The 15,891-nt window shown below is 46.3% G+C and overlaps 1 protein-coding gene across 2 annotated transcripts in view; it reads right to left on the bottom strand.

Annotated features, from left to right (window-relative positions):
• Positions 1-15,282, bottom strand: part of FBXO32 (F-box protein 32) — a 35,416-nt gene extending 20,134 nt beyond the window's left edge. Inside the window, exons 1-4 of one of the 2 annotated variants that reach the window (XM_053247047.1) lie at positions 14,775-15,282; positions 7,188-7,300; positions 5,681-5,730; positions 4,436-4,528 (exon numbers count right to left, since the gene is read on the bottom strand). In XM_053247047.1, coding sequence (XP_053103022.1) covers positions 4,436-4,528; positions 5,681-5,730; positions 7,188-7,300; positions 14,775-14,890 — 372 coding nt within the window. In that variant the 5' untranslated portion in view covers positions 14,891-15,282. Of the gene's footprint in view, positions 1-4,435; positions 4,529-5,680; positions 5,731-7,187; positions 7,301-13,728; positions 13,925-14,774 lie in introns of those variants that run through there. The other variant, XM_053247048.1, reaches the window with a different exon arrangement.
• Positions 15,283-15,891: the final 609 nt, after the last annotated feature.

Below are 15,891 nucleotides of genomic sequence, written 5' to 3' on the forward strand. Positions count from 1 at the left end.
TCTCTTGGGCCAGCTATATATGCACAGAGAAGCACAATGCAGAGACGGTTTCAAACAGGCAGCCCTACCAGTGCAGGGATGTGCATGAAATGAGATTCAAACACCGGATTGCTGCACCCCGGCCTACACCTTTAACAGGTGTAACTACGGTGGAAGAATCCCAATCGCAAAAGCAGTCAGGATCAAGGCTCCAGTAGTGTACTAGGAAGGGTGGGGCAGCATTGTGCATAAGAGATTCAAACCTGTGCATAAGAGACCCAGACCCCCCCAAAAGGGGTTCTGGTTTGAGCTGAACCAGCCCCAGTTCTAACAAACTGGTTCGGCAGTTCAAGGGGGCATGCTTGTAGAGGGGAATCCTTCAAGCAAAACGGGGGCACGGGATGCTGCCTACCTTAAAAAAAAAAAAAGACCATAAAGGGGTGCAAGAGGGCACCTATATTAGGGATGGGCCCGGACCGGTCATTAAAAAAGCCTCCGGACTGGTCCGGACCTGGGCGGTCCGGTTTGGGTGGGGGGGGTATCTTTAAAGCGGCAGGAGTGTTTACTTACCCCTCCTGCCGCTTTCTGGCTCTGGCGCTGTAATCCTAAGAGTAATTGGGGTGGCAGGACACCTCCCTGCCGCCCCTCCCGTGATGTTGCTTGAAAGAACTCCCAGCAGTCCTTTGCGCACGCTTGTCTCTGTGACAGGGAGGTTCCAGAGCGGGAAAGCGGCAGGAGGGGTAAGTAAACCCACCCGCCGCTCTTAAAGGTACCCCCCCCCCAGTGCCAGACCGCAGTTGGCGGTTCCGTGCACATCCCTAACCTATATGTGGTGTCCCAGTGGCGGGGCTCCTCCGAATTGTCTGGACCAGGACCGGCACTCCAGCACAGCCTGGTTCTATGCTGGAACCAGTCTGGATAATTCGGAGGAGCCATGCCATCACGTACAGGTGCCCTCCTGCCGCCCCATTAGAGCCCCCCCCTGCTTAAAAGGTAGGCAGTGTTTCCCACTTTGCTTGTAGAGGGGAATCTTCACTGGATTCCCCTTTATAAGCATGCCCCCTTGAACTGCCAAATTGTTTCGACACTGGGGCCAAACGGGGGGCCAGTTCGACTTGAACCAGCCCACCAGAATTGGTTCATGCACACCCCTCACCCCCACTCAGCCATTTAGGTTTTCAGTACCGACAGGAAGGGAAGGAGAAGCAAGCCTAAATGCCTAGGGAGCAACCTCAGTGAAGCCCAAGAGCTACCAGTAGCTCCTAAGCTACTCAGTGCCCACCACTACCGTATATATGGTACAATTTTACATCCTTTTCACCCTCACATAAAAAGCTGAAGTGAACAATTCTGAGTTTGAAAAGCTACACCATGAGAAGGAGTTGGTGGTTAACCAATTTCCTAAGCCCGCTGTACTCCTGCTGCTCTTCCAACTCAACTAGAACAATCATGTGCCAATTTTTTTTTAAAAAGGGCCTTTGCACTTCCAATCCATTTCAGGGGCAGGGGGAGAAGTGTTCTAGTAGAAAATTTAGAAGCCAAAGTGATTCAGGTAAGAACCACGCTTCCTGTCTGGTATACTATACAGCTTGCAACTCTGAACAATTGTGTAATATTCACTTATATGTGTGTTCAGCTACACAAAGAGAGAAATGCTACCCATTTCACTAATCTCTTATATAATTGTCTTTCATTCCCAATGACCTTAGACCTAGTAGAAGGGGAGGCAACCTCTGGCACTCCAGCTGTTGCCGAACTACAATTCCCACCATCCTCAGCCACAATCACTTATATGTAGTGCAGTGCATGTCATCAGTTGTGGCTGGGGATGGTGGGAGTTGTAGTTCAACAGCTGGAGTGCCAAAGGTTGCCTATCACTGTAACAGATTACCAGCCCAGCTCAGTTAATAGACAATGTTGGAAAAGGAGACATTCGGATAATTCGAGTGCATGGCATCCCTGGACTTGTTTCTTGCCTCCACCTTTCTGATTTGTAGCGGAGACAGGCACAAAGGCAAGACGAGTTATCCATGCCAAGGGACCACCAATGGTATTTGCACATGCACAGATTTCTGAACAACATTGGAGGACACCTACCATTGACTGCTAAGAGCCACCCAAGATAAAACTAGTGTTCCCAGTTTTTTCCCTAACAGCATTTTAATGGAAAGCTAAATCTTACTTAAACCTTTCCTATGAACATAGTTTACATCAAAGAGTCATTCAAGCTCCATCTACACTTTGTTCCATGGTTTCTCACAGAGAATTCCAGGTACAGAGTTATTTTAGCTACACAACTTGCTGAGACAGTGGTTAACATCCAGACTAAGTTAATCAGCAATATTACTCAAGGAGCTACTCTAAAGGACTAGTTAATTTCAGTAAGACTAAAAGGTAGAGTTGCACCGTCGAATCGGTGTCGAAATGCAGTGCAGTCCTATGCATACTTGGATAGAGTCCACAGAGTTCAGTAAGACTTAGGATTGCAGCCTAGAACCATTAATACTGTAGTCTTCTCCTTTCTCCAGGGAACTGTAATTCTGGGAGGAGGTTTTGGATCACTAACAGAATTCTCAGCATTTTCACTAAGCTAAAATTCCCACAGTTGTAACACCAAATGGATATTTAGCCAATACAAACAAGTATATTGTCCTCTAACATGGCTAGCCCATTCAGTAGACTGCATGCATACTGGTATTATTTATTTCTTTATTATGTTTTAGTTTTCGCTGCTGCCTGATATAGGTGTTTCCCATAGTCTGGGAACATACCAGTGGGGATTTGAACCAGCAACCTCTTGCTCCCTAGGCAAGTTAAGTTACTTTGCTACTACGTCATTAGATGGCCCTTCAAGACGACTATTCAGGAGTAATTTAATCTGGATGTCAGTCAATATTCTAAGGCACCTTCAAGTTTCACTACAGTTGGGTTGTAGGGTTTTGTTTTGTTTTAAATTAAGTCTCGTTATCTCTGAGAAAAGACAGCAAGTCCACAGAATCCAATTCCTGAGGTCTGAAGTGTTTGCTGTATCCTTGATCTTAGTGTCCATTTGTCCCAATAATAATGTGCTTCTTTTCCCTTGGTCCTCCTTCAGCTCCAGGAATGCTGCCAGGAGCCTAGAGTGACAGGGACATTTAAATTCCTGGGCTGAGTTTTGGAATATGGATTATGTCAGAAATGCCAAGGAGGATTCGTTGCACAGGCCACCCTTAGGTCAATGGACTAGTTCTCAACAAAGTGGGAAACCAGTGTCAGGACTGTACCACTTCAGACTGGAGGCAGACACTCACATGAAAGCTTTTCTATACAATTTTTTTTAAAAAAAACCATTCCTGAAGTGGCATAGCTCAGACACAACTTGACCATCCCAGTGAGGACCAGATCAGTCCGCAGGAGCATGCCAACTAACAATCAGGCACGTCATAAGAATTGCTGGAGTCTGCCTGGGATACCTACCTCTAGGCAACAAGTATGTGGAACTACAGCCAACCAACCGATCATCATCCTTTTGACAGCCTCTAGTGAAGCACCCGACTAAACTGGGTGCAGCAACTTGTCAGCCAGAACGTCATTCTAGAACCTAAAACTTAGAGCAGCTGATGTTTTCCCCATGACTAAGCAAGAACACAGCTATGTGTAAACAGCTTAGTGTGTGTGGGAGAGAGATGGGGATAATGCAAGAGGGACTGGAGAATTAGAGTTTGGACTCAAGGAAGGGAACAAACAGGTAATGGAAGATGTAGAGGTTGGAACCAAGGTTCATGAGGGGCTTCAGAACTATACTAAGTGAAGACACCTCACCCTCTGACTAATAGATCAGAGGTTCTCAATCTTGGGTCCCAGATTCTGTTGGACTACAACTCATACCATCCCCAGGCACAATGGAAAGACAGTGGGAGCTGTAGTCAAACAACATTTGGGGACCCAGGATTGGGAGGCTCTGATCTAGATATCAAGCAAGACTCTCTCTACCCTCCAAGTCTTTAGCAGAAACCACCAATAGGTATTTAGGATATTCTTCATGAGACCTAGAAACCTGTTCTTCAAAAAGTGACCTTGCACACCTTCACAATAACCATACAGGCTTCTACATTTAGCACCAAAGAGAATATTCTGTGCTCAAAGATATTACACTTGGTACAGCCATACAAGCAATCCTGACCACAGAGCTATTTCTTCTAAATAAGGGCACCGGCACACCTGTGTATCAGAAGAAGCAACACAGTTTTGCTAGAGCTGTGATCCTCAAATTGCTCAATGCAGGAGCATGTTCAATGCAGGAGCATGTTCAATGCAGGAGCATGAGGCTATTTGGCAATAGATGTTATCTTTAAGCAAGGAAACAGGCACACACTTTTGCATGCTCAACTTCATTTTCTTCTCCTGCATTGATTTCATGATATCTGCATCTAGTTTTAACGCTTCATTAAAGGAGCTGACTTTTCCTCACACTCACCCGAACAACATAGTTGAACCTCCGGGAGTCCAGAATAGCATTGGAGAAGTCAAGTCTGTTGAAAGCTTCTCCAAGGGTACAGTAGCCATGACGCTGAGAACAGGAGAAAGAAACAAGAGGCCATATTAATATTCATATACGCCTATCAAGGATGAGCAGTCATTACCATAATCTGGAACCTCCAGGCTCAGGGGCAGTATACCAGTGAATACTATTTGCTGGGGAGCAATAGCAGAAGAGGGCTACTGCTTTTAAGCACAGTGCTTGTGGGCTTCCCAGAAGCATCTGATTGGCCACTATGGGGAAGAGGATGCTGGACTAGAGGAAACTTTGGTCGGATCCGGAAGGATTCTTTTTAAGTTCTTCTACCTGGGGCTTTGAACAGTGCTAGAAGAAGAAGGAGTACATGATCTAAAGGGACAGAGCCCCTGTTTACAACCCCAGGAGCCAGAGACCAGGCTCCAATGAGATATGCCACCTGCATTTCACCTCTGTAAATGAACTAACCTCCAAATAACTAAATTTAGTCTCCCCCACATTTCATAGGGTACGGAGGACTCCAAACGAAGAGCAAAGGAATGCTGATCCAGAGAGATCATTCCCCTTGCCCCACCTCCACTGACTAAGAAGGGGGCGGGGAAGCACTATGCTCCTCTCTGTCCCCATTCTTCAGCCTAGTGACTGGAGTGAACCATGGATTGGACCAAAACAGGTTATGCAGCACACGTTGCTGCCTCCAAACATTTTCCTCCTCTTCTCTCCCTGTCATGTCTGCTATTACCAGTGTGACACATGATGTCATCGTGCCTGCAGTTTTCCATACTTCTGCTCAATTTCATTGGCTGTCATGTGCATAGGAAGGCAAAACTCTAAATGCCATGAAATTGTGTCATATGTTTTGTTAACAGCAGACATTACAAGAACTCCCTGCATGTGGAAACGTAGCATGTCAGGGAGTTTCTGATAAGAAGAACTATTTAAGCATCCTTTCCTTCAGAAACAGTCAGAAGTGATGCAGTCCCAAGAGGGTTATATCTTGTAATTGTCCTGGATGTGTGGCTCGGCTGGTACAAAATCTTCAAGCCCTCTTGGTTAAACCAGCACCTTTAGGACATACACTATACTTAGTTATTGCCTAATAGCTGTGCTTTATAAGCCAGTTGGGCTGCGGCAAACAGAAGCAAGGGTTGTATTATAGTTCAGGAAAAATAACCGTTTTTGAAGCAATACAAGATAGACACTCACTTCTTTTGTGCTTCCTTTGTGCACATAAATCCACTTTTCTTGATGAAAATCTGTTCAAATGAGAAAAAAATACATATTCTTCATTTAAACCCACGCACATTTTATTCACATCCTAGTGTGTTTCTCAGTTGTTTCCCTCCTCTCAAGAAAGTAAAATCAATTAATCAGAAAGTAAAAGCCTGAACAAAATCAATTCCTTTTTCTTCTAAATTACTAAGTCTTGGGGCTGGGTGGTGGTGGGCGGCTGCAATGTTATCAGAAATGAAAGAGTCAATACTTATGTATCATTTTCTTCAACTGTCATCAGAGCCTTCCCAATATTAACAGGAGTATGAAATCATTGGAATTACTGGTAAATGGCTTCCTTAATTTTGGTTAAATGTCACATCTAAGGGTGGTATAAAAATTGAATTAATAATAATAATAATAAAGCAGCTTACTGGGAACAGCCTATATTCTGCGACGATATCTATAACAATTGACAATAAAATTCAGCCATCCCAGGTCCTTGGGAAGGACTCAATGTCTGGATAAAACCAGTCAATAACACCTGTCTGACTGTGTAAACAAGAAATAATAATAATCTGAAGCAAATTCAGCCACAACCAACTTTCTAGCACCGCAATGCTCAAGAGAAAAAGAGCATGAGTTTGTTTTTTTAACTGTAAAATTTGTCACCTTTTAACTTTAATACAGTATCCTAATCCAATTACAATCCAAACAGATTTTCAAAAATCTGAGTTTAGAATAGTGCTAGAACCAGGCGTTTCTGCATTAGACTGGAATGTTTTGTTAATATTTCAGGACCTTATTTCTGTATGTTGTAAAGCATTATTAGCCCGGAAGCATTTAGCTTTTTGTTAAAAAACAACCACCACCACCCTGGGTTTTACTGGGCTACAACTCTGTTTGGCCACTGTGGCTAGGGATTGTTGGAGTTGTGGTCCAACAACATCTGGGGACCAAGTCTGAGAACCCCTGAATTAATACACTTTTTTCACTGCTGTGTTTTTCCAACTTGAACTTTTGGCAAAAATGCTTTAAAAGCCAGTACAGGTAGAACCAAATCCAAAAGGATTCCCATAGAGGAATTCCCATAGAACCAAGGCCTGGTTTATATTCCCATAAATTCCCATAGAACCAAATCCAAGCTTTGCATAGGCAGGGAGAGAAGACGTTGGAATTTGTTCACTTGAGTGCACCATGGGGCGGGGTCACGTTTCCTCTGCCAAACACAAATGACAACAATGTGAACAAAATAAGTACAAAAGGCACGGAGCGAAGATTAGCATTGCAGGCAGAAGTCTTCACATTGAAATGGTTCCAAGTTCTCTGGCTAAGATCATAACAAGATGGGTGAAATCTCTCTCCACAGACTTCTGGAAGAGCTGCAGAGGTCAGGTTATTGTGTGAGAAGCGAGAGGCTTCACTCCTCATCCAAGCACAGTTGTTTATGGTTATTGGGGGGGCGGGGCTGTTTAACAAGCCTCCCTAGCTAATGTCTTACACTGAATCTTTGTCTTGTTATTCATCTGGTCCTTCTTTCTCTTCTTTGTAGCAACATCACAATTCAGGCTGTTGAAAATGTTCTCCTTATTGTAGTCCTCTTTTCTGCAGTAACTGGGGATAAGGGAGGAAAGGAGAATGTTAAATTTTATTTATTACAACAGTGGTTCCCAACCTGGGGGCCTCCAGTTGTTGCTGAACTACAACCCCCATCATCCCCAGCCACAATAAATTGTAGCAGAGGCTGATCAGTGTTTTAGTTCAGCAACATCTGGAGGCCCCCAGGTTGGAAACCACTTGAACAAAAATGTTCTTATCCCACCATTTCTCCCCAAGGCAGCTAACATACATAATATAAAATCTAGACCCAACAAAGCGATGGATACCAACAACCCTTTAAAAAAACAAATCTTAGACTAATCATCCGTTAACAGATTCCTTCCACGATTAGAAGGCTGGGGCACTCCAGACTTCTGAGCACAGAAATGATCTCTTCATGCTTACAGTGTTTGTATACAGGCAGGTTGAGCTTCTCAGCACATCAGCACCAGGGCAGGGGTTCCAAGGCACTGTACTTGCCTATTAGTGCCCCACTCCCTATAAGGTCTGCAAAGGACGAGTGTGTTGGTTCCGATTATGGTAAACTTCCCATTGAAATTAATGCCCTGAAGGCACCCAAGTTGGAAAGTGGGAATTTTGGTGCATTCAGGAGGGTTATATGTATGGTTTGGGGGCAAGATCCACGCAACTGGTCCCACTCACCTGGATCAAGATTCCAAATTTAACCACAGAGACATGGGAAGGGTGCTCAGAGGCAATTCCTGCACAACTTATGTGTATGTATACAGGAGTCCATTTAACTCCTGTATACAGGAGGGCTGGTTTTGTGGTAGCATGACTTGATCCCTTAAGCTAAGCAGGGTCTACCCTGGTTGCATATGAAAGAGAGACTAGAAGTGTGAGCACTGTAAGATATTCCCCTTAGGGAGCTGCCCTGGGAAGAGCAGATGGTTCCCAAGTTCCCTCCCTGGCAGCATCTCCAAGATAGGGCTGAGAGAGACTCCTGCCTGCAACCGTGGAGAAGCCGCTGCCAGTCCGTGTAGAGACAATACTGAGCTAGATGGACCCATGGTCTGACTCTGTATTTGGCAGCTTCCTATGTAACCAACTGATCATGCTGTTAGAAATGCTACTTATATCAGTTCAGTAACTATTCCCCTTCTTGTAGACACCTTGCAAATTACTTACCCCTCCCGCCACTTTCCCGCTGTGGCGCCGTAATCTTCAAAGTAATTGGGGCGGCAGGATACCTCCCTGCCTCCCCTTCCCCGCCGCTGGTCTGCAAACCTCCCAGGAGTGCTTTGCGCGCACACACACACACACATCGTGCGCGCGCTTCACATCTCTGACGTTCGCTCGCCCGCACGCGCAAAGCACTCCTGGGAGGTTTGCAGACCAGCGGCGGGGAAGGGGCGGCAGGGAGGTATCCTGCCGCCCCAATTACTTTGAAGATTATGGCGCCACAGCAGGAAAGCGGCGGGAGGGGTAAGTAAACTTTTCAATAGCCTTCGGACCGGTCCGGGCCCATCCCTACATTGCCTGCAAAGCTTGAACAGCTCAGTTTACAAAGATGAATGGGATGGAGGGAGAGCAAAACAAAGAGCTGTTCTACACTTGCAGAGAAGTCTTGTGAGATAGACTGTACCATTTCAGATTGTCGGTGGAAATCACATGTTTGAGTGTTCTATGTCTGTGGTTGTAGTGGAAACTTCTCTGCTCAAACAAATACTGGTTTCAGTCCACATGCACAGCCCTTGGCCTTCCTCACTGCACTGGCCATCAGGGCTGTGGGGAGAAGCAACTCCGATTTCAAATGCCACCAATATACCTCCCCGAGTGTCTCACACTCTCTGCAGCACCACAAATAAGGCTATGAGGAGGGCACGTGGTTTCCCCAAGTTTGTATCACTTTTTGTTGGCTTTGCATGACAAAGGCTGGGGATGAGGCTGTAGCTCCATGATAGAGCTCTGTGTTTTGCATGCAAAGGTCCTGGATTCAATCCCTGGAATCTCCAGGTAGGGCTGAGGAAAAGTCCTGCCTAAAACCCTAGAGAGCTGCTATACTGCCTGTTAGAGTAGACACTACTGAACTAGATGGACCAATGGACTGACTCAGTGAGGTCATTCACACAATCAAGAACTGTGTTCTATTCAGGTTTGGGAGCAGTGTGTGCTCCCTTTACTGGTCAATGGACCGAATAAAGATGATTGTGATTGTGTGTGCTCCCAATTTTTGGTTGTATGAAAGCAAGGCAGGAGGAAAACCTGGGTAGCTTTCCCCCTACCCTTCCAAATGATCACTTCTACCCAGGTTTTCCTCCTATCTTGCTTCCGCACAAATGAAAACTGGGAGCACACACAGCTCGCAAACCTGGATAGAACACAGTCTGATTGTGTGAATTATGTCAGTATAAGGCAGATTTCTATGCAAATCCGGTTCCCAGTACAGAGACTGTACTCAGTTATTCAGATGACAGAACAAGGTTAATACAACCTTGACTGCAGAGTTACTTCCGAGGATTTCAGTAACAACCATCCTCAACACAAACAAGTTGCCCTCATAATGCTTTTATATCAGAGGTAACTGAACAATTATGGCAGGCTAGACACACTGCACTCAGATTATAGTTTTACAGCCATGCGTACCAAATGTTCCTATTTACATAGCAATCTGTTTTCTCACCCCCTGTGTAATGCTCAGGTCAAACAATTTCAGAGCATGTTTAAAAGAGGCACAACAAAATCCTCTGCAGCAAGCAGAAAGAGATCATGTTCCCTCTTTCATTTGTTGTAACAAGATCCTGTCTTTTCAGAGCCATCTTTAGACAACTGACTCTTGTTGGATCTCCTACCCAGGTCACACTTCTATATCAAATCTCATCTTTTTTTCTTTTAAAAAAGGAATGACTTGGAAAGTGGCCATCAAAAAAAGACTTTGCTCCTCCATCCTGTTCAACAACACAGAAGTTCATTACTCACACAGGAGAAATTAGTTACATTCGAGAAAGCAGAACTGGGCGCCTTAGTTCTTGAATCCCACCCTCTAAAACTGGGAACATAGGAGGCTACTGCCATACATATGCTTTGCATGTACAAGGCGGAGGTTCTCAACCCCGAGTCCCCAGACACTGGACTACATCATCCCCAGCCACAATGGTTGAAGGTCTCTGATAAAAAGCATTTCAGGTAGCAGCAGAGCTGGGAAGGAACATTTTGCTTGAGTCTTGGAGAGAAGGCAGGCCTTCCTGAAATGTTCTGATGCATGTACAAGTTTGATCTGGCTTGCAATGCATGCGCTTGGTGCAGCAGCAACCAACAGCTATTGAGCAAAGAAGTCCCTGCTCCATCCCTAAGGGAGCTATATAGCAAAATATGTTATCTAAGGAGGCATCGCCATGCGCCCAGCTTCTCACTTCTCTGTGTTTTCCCAAAGCCAGCGTCATCTTGCTCCTCATCTTCAATAGAAACTGTATCTTTGTTTACCCGGCTGTGTTACTAGGCCATAGAAATGTCACTGGATCAGATGATTCAACAGTGCTTCATTGCCCAATACCATTCGGCTTGAAACTCACTAGGAGTACTGTCTTGAGATGCCAGCAGTATGTTTATGCCAGAAAGGCGGTGGGGTTCCAAGGACAGATATCTACACCAACTTCTGCAATCCTTCAAAGCAGATTCTAAACTAGGGGAAGCGGCCACTGAAGGCAGATCTGGGGGTGGGTGGAATGGGTAATGCCCCCCCATCCTTTATTTAATAAATCCAGTACGTGGGACACAGCCCACCCACTCATAAATGAACTTTGACCCTTCTGTGCTCCCACGATTCCACACACACCCCCGTGCTACCACTAGCGGCGATCTCAAGTTATGAATATGGGCATCTACAGGTCTGAGTACAGGAACATGTTGGACGTCTTCTTATGTAAGCATATCTAGCATGTCAGAAAGAAGGCTCCTGTCTGTCTTTGTAGTTGCAAGGAGACTTTGCACTCCAGCTCAGGAGTGCTTCTGTAATGCCACCCCCACCCCCGCCCGTGATGTCCCATTGTGTATCTTTCATTTCATCCTCTTAATACTTTTGCAGTTGTGCATCTCTTCTCCTACACATCCAGCCATATTTTTCTTTTTAAAAATTGCTAACACAGCACAGCTATCTTTCCAATCTATTTCATGCCTATGGTCTATTGTTATTGAAGAGAGACTTGCAGGAATATCACAGCACGAGCTTAAAAATACTGTTAGGGCATGTTTTGACTAGTCACACATCTATGCTGGAAGTGATTCCAAGTGAGTTACAAAGAAATGATTGCTGCAGCATTGCCAGGTTCTCTCTTATCTGCTACTCATGCCTTGTCCCAGGATTGCTGGATTTTGTTTTGCTACTCCACTTTTAAAAGCCAGATAACCCTTGAAGAACCTACTTCCTCTGCCAAAGAAGATTTCAAATGATAAATAAAATTAGACATAAGAACGTTTTCCATTTCACTTCTTTTGCTCTAAAACACTTTGCATGATGGTCAGGTGAATTTAAACCCTGAAAGACAATGAAGCAACTAGGTTGTTCAACCAACAGAATCTTTTTACTTGTTTGAAGCTGCCTCTTTTTTTGTGGGACCAACAGACTGAAACACCATTTCTGATGTTCAGCTGACAGTCCCAGTCTCTGCTGGAGACAGGATACTGGGGCTAGATTGATCAGTGCTTAATCTTCTGTCCTTATTCATGGAAGCATTTAATAAGCAAACACATCTCTGGCTAACATTCTGATTGATTTAAAAAAAAAAACAAAATAAAAAACCAATCAGCCTGCCATAACTGGGACTTGTTAGCTAAATATTGTCAGCCAAGCTCTCAGAGTTCCATCTGTAGCCCAGTTATAGCTTAAGCACTTCCCTTTAAGAAAGTTTACAGACTTGTCTTAAACATACTTATTCAGGAGCAAGTCTGAGTAAATTTAATTGGATTTACTCTCAAGGAATAGCACAATCCTATGCATGCTTACTCAGAAATAAATCCCATTCAGTTTGATGGTACTTGTTCTCAAGTAAGTGCTGCACAGGCCTGCAGCCTTTGTGCTTAGTTCTGTAGTCTTGAGGCCCACTAAACACAATGGGACACACACCAGTTTAAACAAACACATTTCACCTTAACCAAGGGGCAAACTGGGTTCCATTTCTTGCTTGCTCAGGGAACAAATCCAAAACTCTTGAAAAACTAATAAGTAGAGGGCTGGCTCATGCACAAGTCATCCATCTTAAAAATCTCTTTTGGTCTGCCACAGCTTTTAGCCACAGGGGATAGTATTTTTATTCCAGGCACAGTTCTTAACTACATAATGTATCTCGCACATGCCTCCACCAAACAAATCTTTCACTGCTGGTCCATGGGTTGTTTTTGCTTTAAATTTTTATTTTAGAACTAGGGTTGTTATCCGACCTCATCTGCAATCCACATAGAAACTCCTCCTGTTCCAACAAACCCAGCTATTCTTTGATATATCCTCTCACTTGTTCCTTGAGGTCCTGAAGACTATCAAGGAGGAAGAGCTAAGGGACATTCCATTCTCTGCACTGAAGCTCTCTGGGGCACCTTTTCCAGCTTCACACCAGCAGAACTGAGACAGACAAGGAAGCAACAGCACATGCTGGGGGTGTTCCACCACATGCATGGGTATCCAAGGCCAATAGAGGTTAACAGGAGCAGACAGGCAGAAAGCTAGGATAAGAGGGGGATGTATGTGGAGCGAGGGGGGAAAGACATGGGTGTAGGGGAAAGGCAATGGTGGTATAGTACTGCTACATGTTACACAGACACAACATAATTATGGCACATGCAGGAGAGTGACTCTGAGCACGTGCAGAGCTTCCCCCCCCACACACAACGATCCAAGGGGAAAATGCCACTAAGCATGTGAATAGTGATCTGTAGAAACTGGTGTTCTGTGCCCCGGCCGACACGGCTAAGTTGGAAGTGGTGCCACAGATGCTGCTGTACTGCCTAAGGTGGCCTAGGGCAAGGGTTCCCAACCTCAAGTCCCCAGATATTTTTGGACTACAACTCCCATCATCCACTGTGGCTGAAGGGATGGTGGGAGTTGTAGTCCAGCACCTGGAGACTTGAGGTCAGGAGCCCCTGCTCTAGAGCAGGATGGCAGGCAGCCACTCAGCTGAGGTGGGGCGGGGGAGAAGAAGAGGCTTGGATTCTTGGAGACACCATTTGCCTGTAAGCAGCTGGGACACCAACACACACACACACACACACACACACACACACACACACACAGAGTCTCACCAAATGCATCTTGCAGAATGGTGCCAGTTAGTACCTCTAGCATCCTCTCAATAAGGGACGGAGCTCAACATGGCAACATAGTATGTGCAACCAGCATTCACAGCACCTAAATCCACATTTACACTACAACTGCAGTGCCATCATCATGTGGCACCTCAGAGCATAGGCATGCATTTTGACAGCACACATACCTGAGCCCTATGAGCAAGAATGGGTCAGCAAGGCTTTTTTTCTTCCTCACTTACTTCTATTGGTTCTGACAACTGGAGAAGAGCTAGGAGGTCAATAAAGCACTGGCTGGCTGGCAGGCAGAGATACATTACTTTGTGATGCTCAACTATCCGAAGATCTTAGGACATACTTGAGCTCAAGAACTCCTTACTAAACATCAAACTGGCCCTTACAGCAAGGGTGACCAAGCTGAGGCTCTCCAGCTGCAGTGGGACTACAACTCCCACTGTCCCCAGCTGCCATAAATTGCATAAATTGCAGCCGGGGATGGTGGGAGTTGTAGTCCCACTGCAGCTGGAGAGCCTCAGCTTGGCCACCCCTCCTTTAGAACACACACACACACACACACACACACACCCCTGTCCTGAAAACTGGAATGTTAGGAGGAGACCTTTGCTCTCTCTCGCTCTCTCTCTTTTTTACAGCTCCATCTCTGTATATCCTTACAACCAAGATAAAGGAATTCTCCTCTGGTTCCAGAGACGACTCCTACTCTCTCCACCACCATACAGGCTCGCTAACATCTAGAGCAAACAAGACCCGACCGCCCCCCCCCCACCAAAGTGAAGCCGAAATGAATTGTCGAGTACATCTGGAGCAAGCAACACTTGTTATAGCCCTGCAGCAGGGCGGGGGTTAACTGCTCGCTCCCTCCTCCCGACTCTTTCTGCCTTCTGGGTTTTAGGTCGCCAGAGCTGATGATCCTCCTTCCTTCCCGCAATGACGCCACAACCCCGAGAACATAAACAAAGGCTTCGCAGCCTCGCATACAAACAGAGCGGCACTTGGGGAAGAAAAAAAGAAAAGAAAAAAGATACCCTTTGCAAGAGCCGGAATACTGTATTTAGCAGATTTGCAAATACGCCCGAGGGGCTGATCAAGAAGGGGCCCACCTGCCGCCCCTGCCCTTTCAAAGCACCGCAACAGTTCTCAGTCAGCTCTCTCTCTTGGGGCACCACAGCGGCCAATTGCTGCCAACCCAGAGGAAACCCAGGGGCAGCCTCACCTGTTCCGATCGCTGACATAGGCGCTCCCATTCTCCTCCAGAAACCGCGTCCACCCATCCGCCGTCTTCACCCAGTTCTGCCCTGGGGACCGCCAGTCCTGCCCTAGAAAAGGCATCGCCGCCAGCCAAGAACGCACCAAGAAGAGCGCACAGGCGACCTCGCTTGCTCCAAAGCGCCTGAGCCGGGATCGGTCGCGGGGAAGGTCCCTTGTCGGTGCGCGGGATTGAAGGCCGACTGCTCTAGCTTTCCTCGCCTTTGCCCTCTCCCCCCGCTGCTGCTGCTGCTGGTCGCTTCCTCTGCCCGCACACTGGCCGCCCCTGTATTTATCTGCAGGGCTGCCGCGGGTGGCTCTTTGTTGCCGGAAGAGCCGCGGCGGCTCCGCCTCCCGCTGCCCGGGAGGGACACGTGGCTTTGTTTATTGCTGCTGCTCCTCCTCGGTGCCTGCTTGAGAGAGGGAGCGAGGCAGGCGGAGTTGTTGTTGTTCCTGCCTGTTGCACAACCCCTGGAAATGGAAACTTTTGTCCTGGCAGGGGAGGGGGGTCTCGCTGAGCGGCCTGGCATCAGTATATTTTTAGGGCCCCAAAGGGAAGTTCAGGCAAAACAGAGGAGAGAGGGAGAGACTACAGTCAGAAACCATGTTGGATAGAATAAGCGATTATTAACAACAACACATTGCAACTGGTAGTAAGAGTGGCTGTAGCTGCCCCCCCCCCCCCATCATGAAGCCTTGAGTCTAGGTTCAAATTCTTGATCAGCTGCATGAGGCTTACTGGGTGACCTTCAAGCATGTCACGAGGGACTTTCTTACACAATTCACATTCAAATGTTGATAGGGGCAGGGGCAGAGTAAACTAGCGCAGAGATGTTTCTGATGCCCTTTAGACTTTCTCCCAGCCCTCCCCCTGCCATGTATCTGTTAGCAGCTAGCAGCTTCTGAGCGGCCTACAGCATGTTTCAGGCTGCAGCCCTAACATATTTACTAGGGAATAAGCCCCACTGAACACAGGGGAACTTGCACCCCAGCAAACACACGAAGGATTGTGTTTTTAATGACTCAGCCATGTGGGGGTGACCTGATTTGGTCTTCTTTGTGGAGCAGGTGCTTCATCACCACAT

The sequence above is a fragment of the Hemicordylus capensis genome, chromosome 4 (genome assembly GCF_027244095.1).
Source record: "Hemicordylus capensis ecotype Gifberg chromosome 4, rHemCap1.1.pri, whole genome shotgun sequence".
NCBI lineage: Eukaryota > Metazoa > Chordata > Lepidosauria > Squamata > Cordylidae > Hemicordylus > Hemicordylus capensis.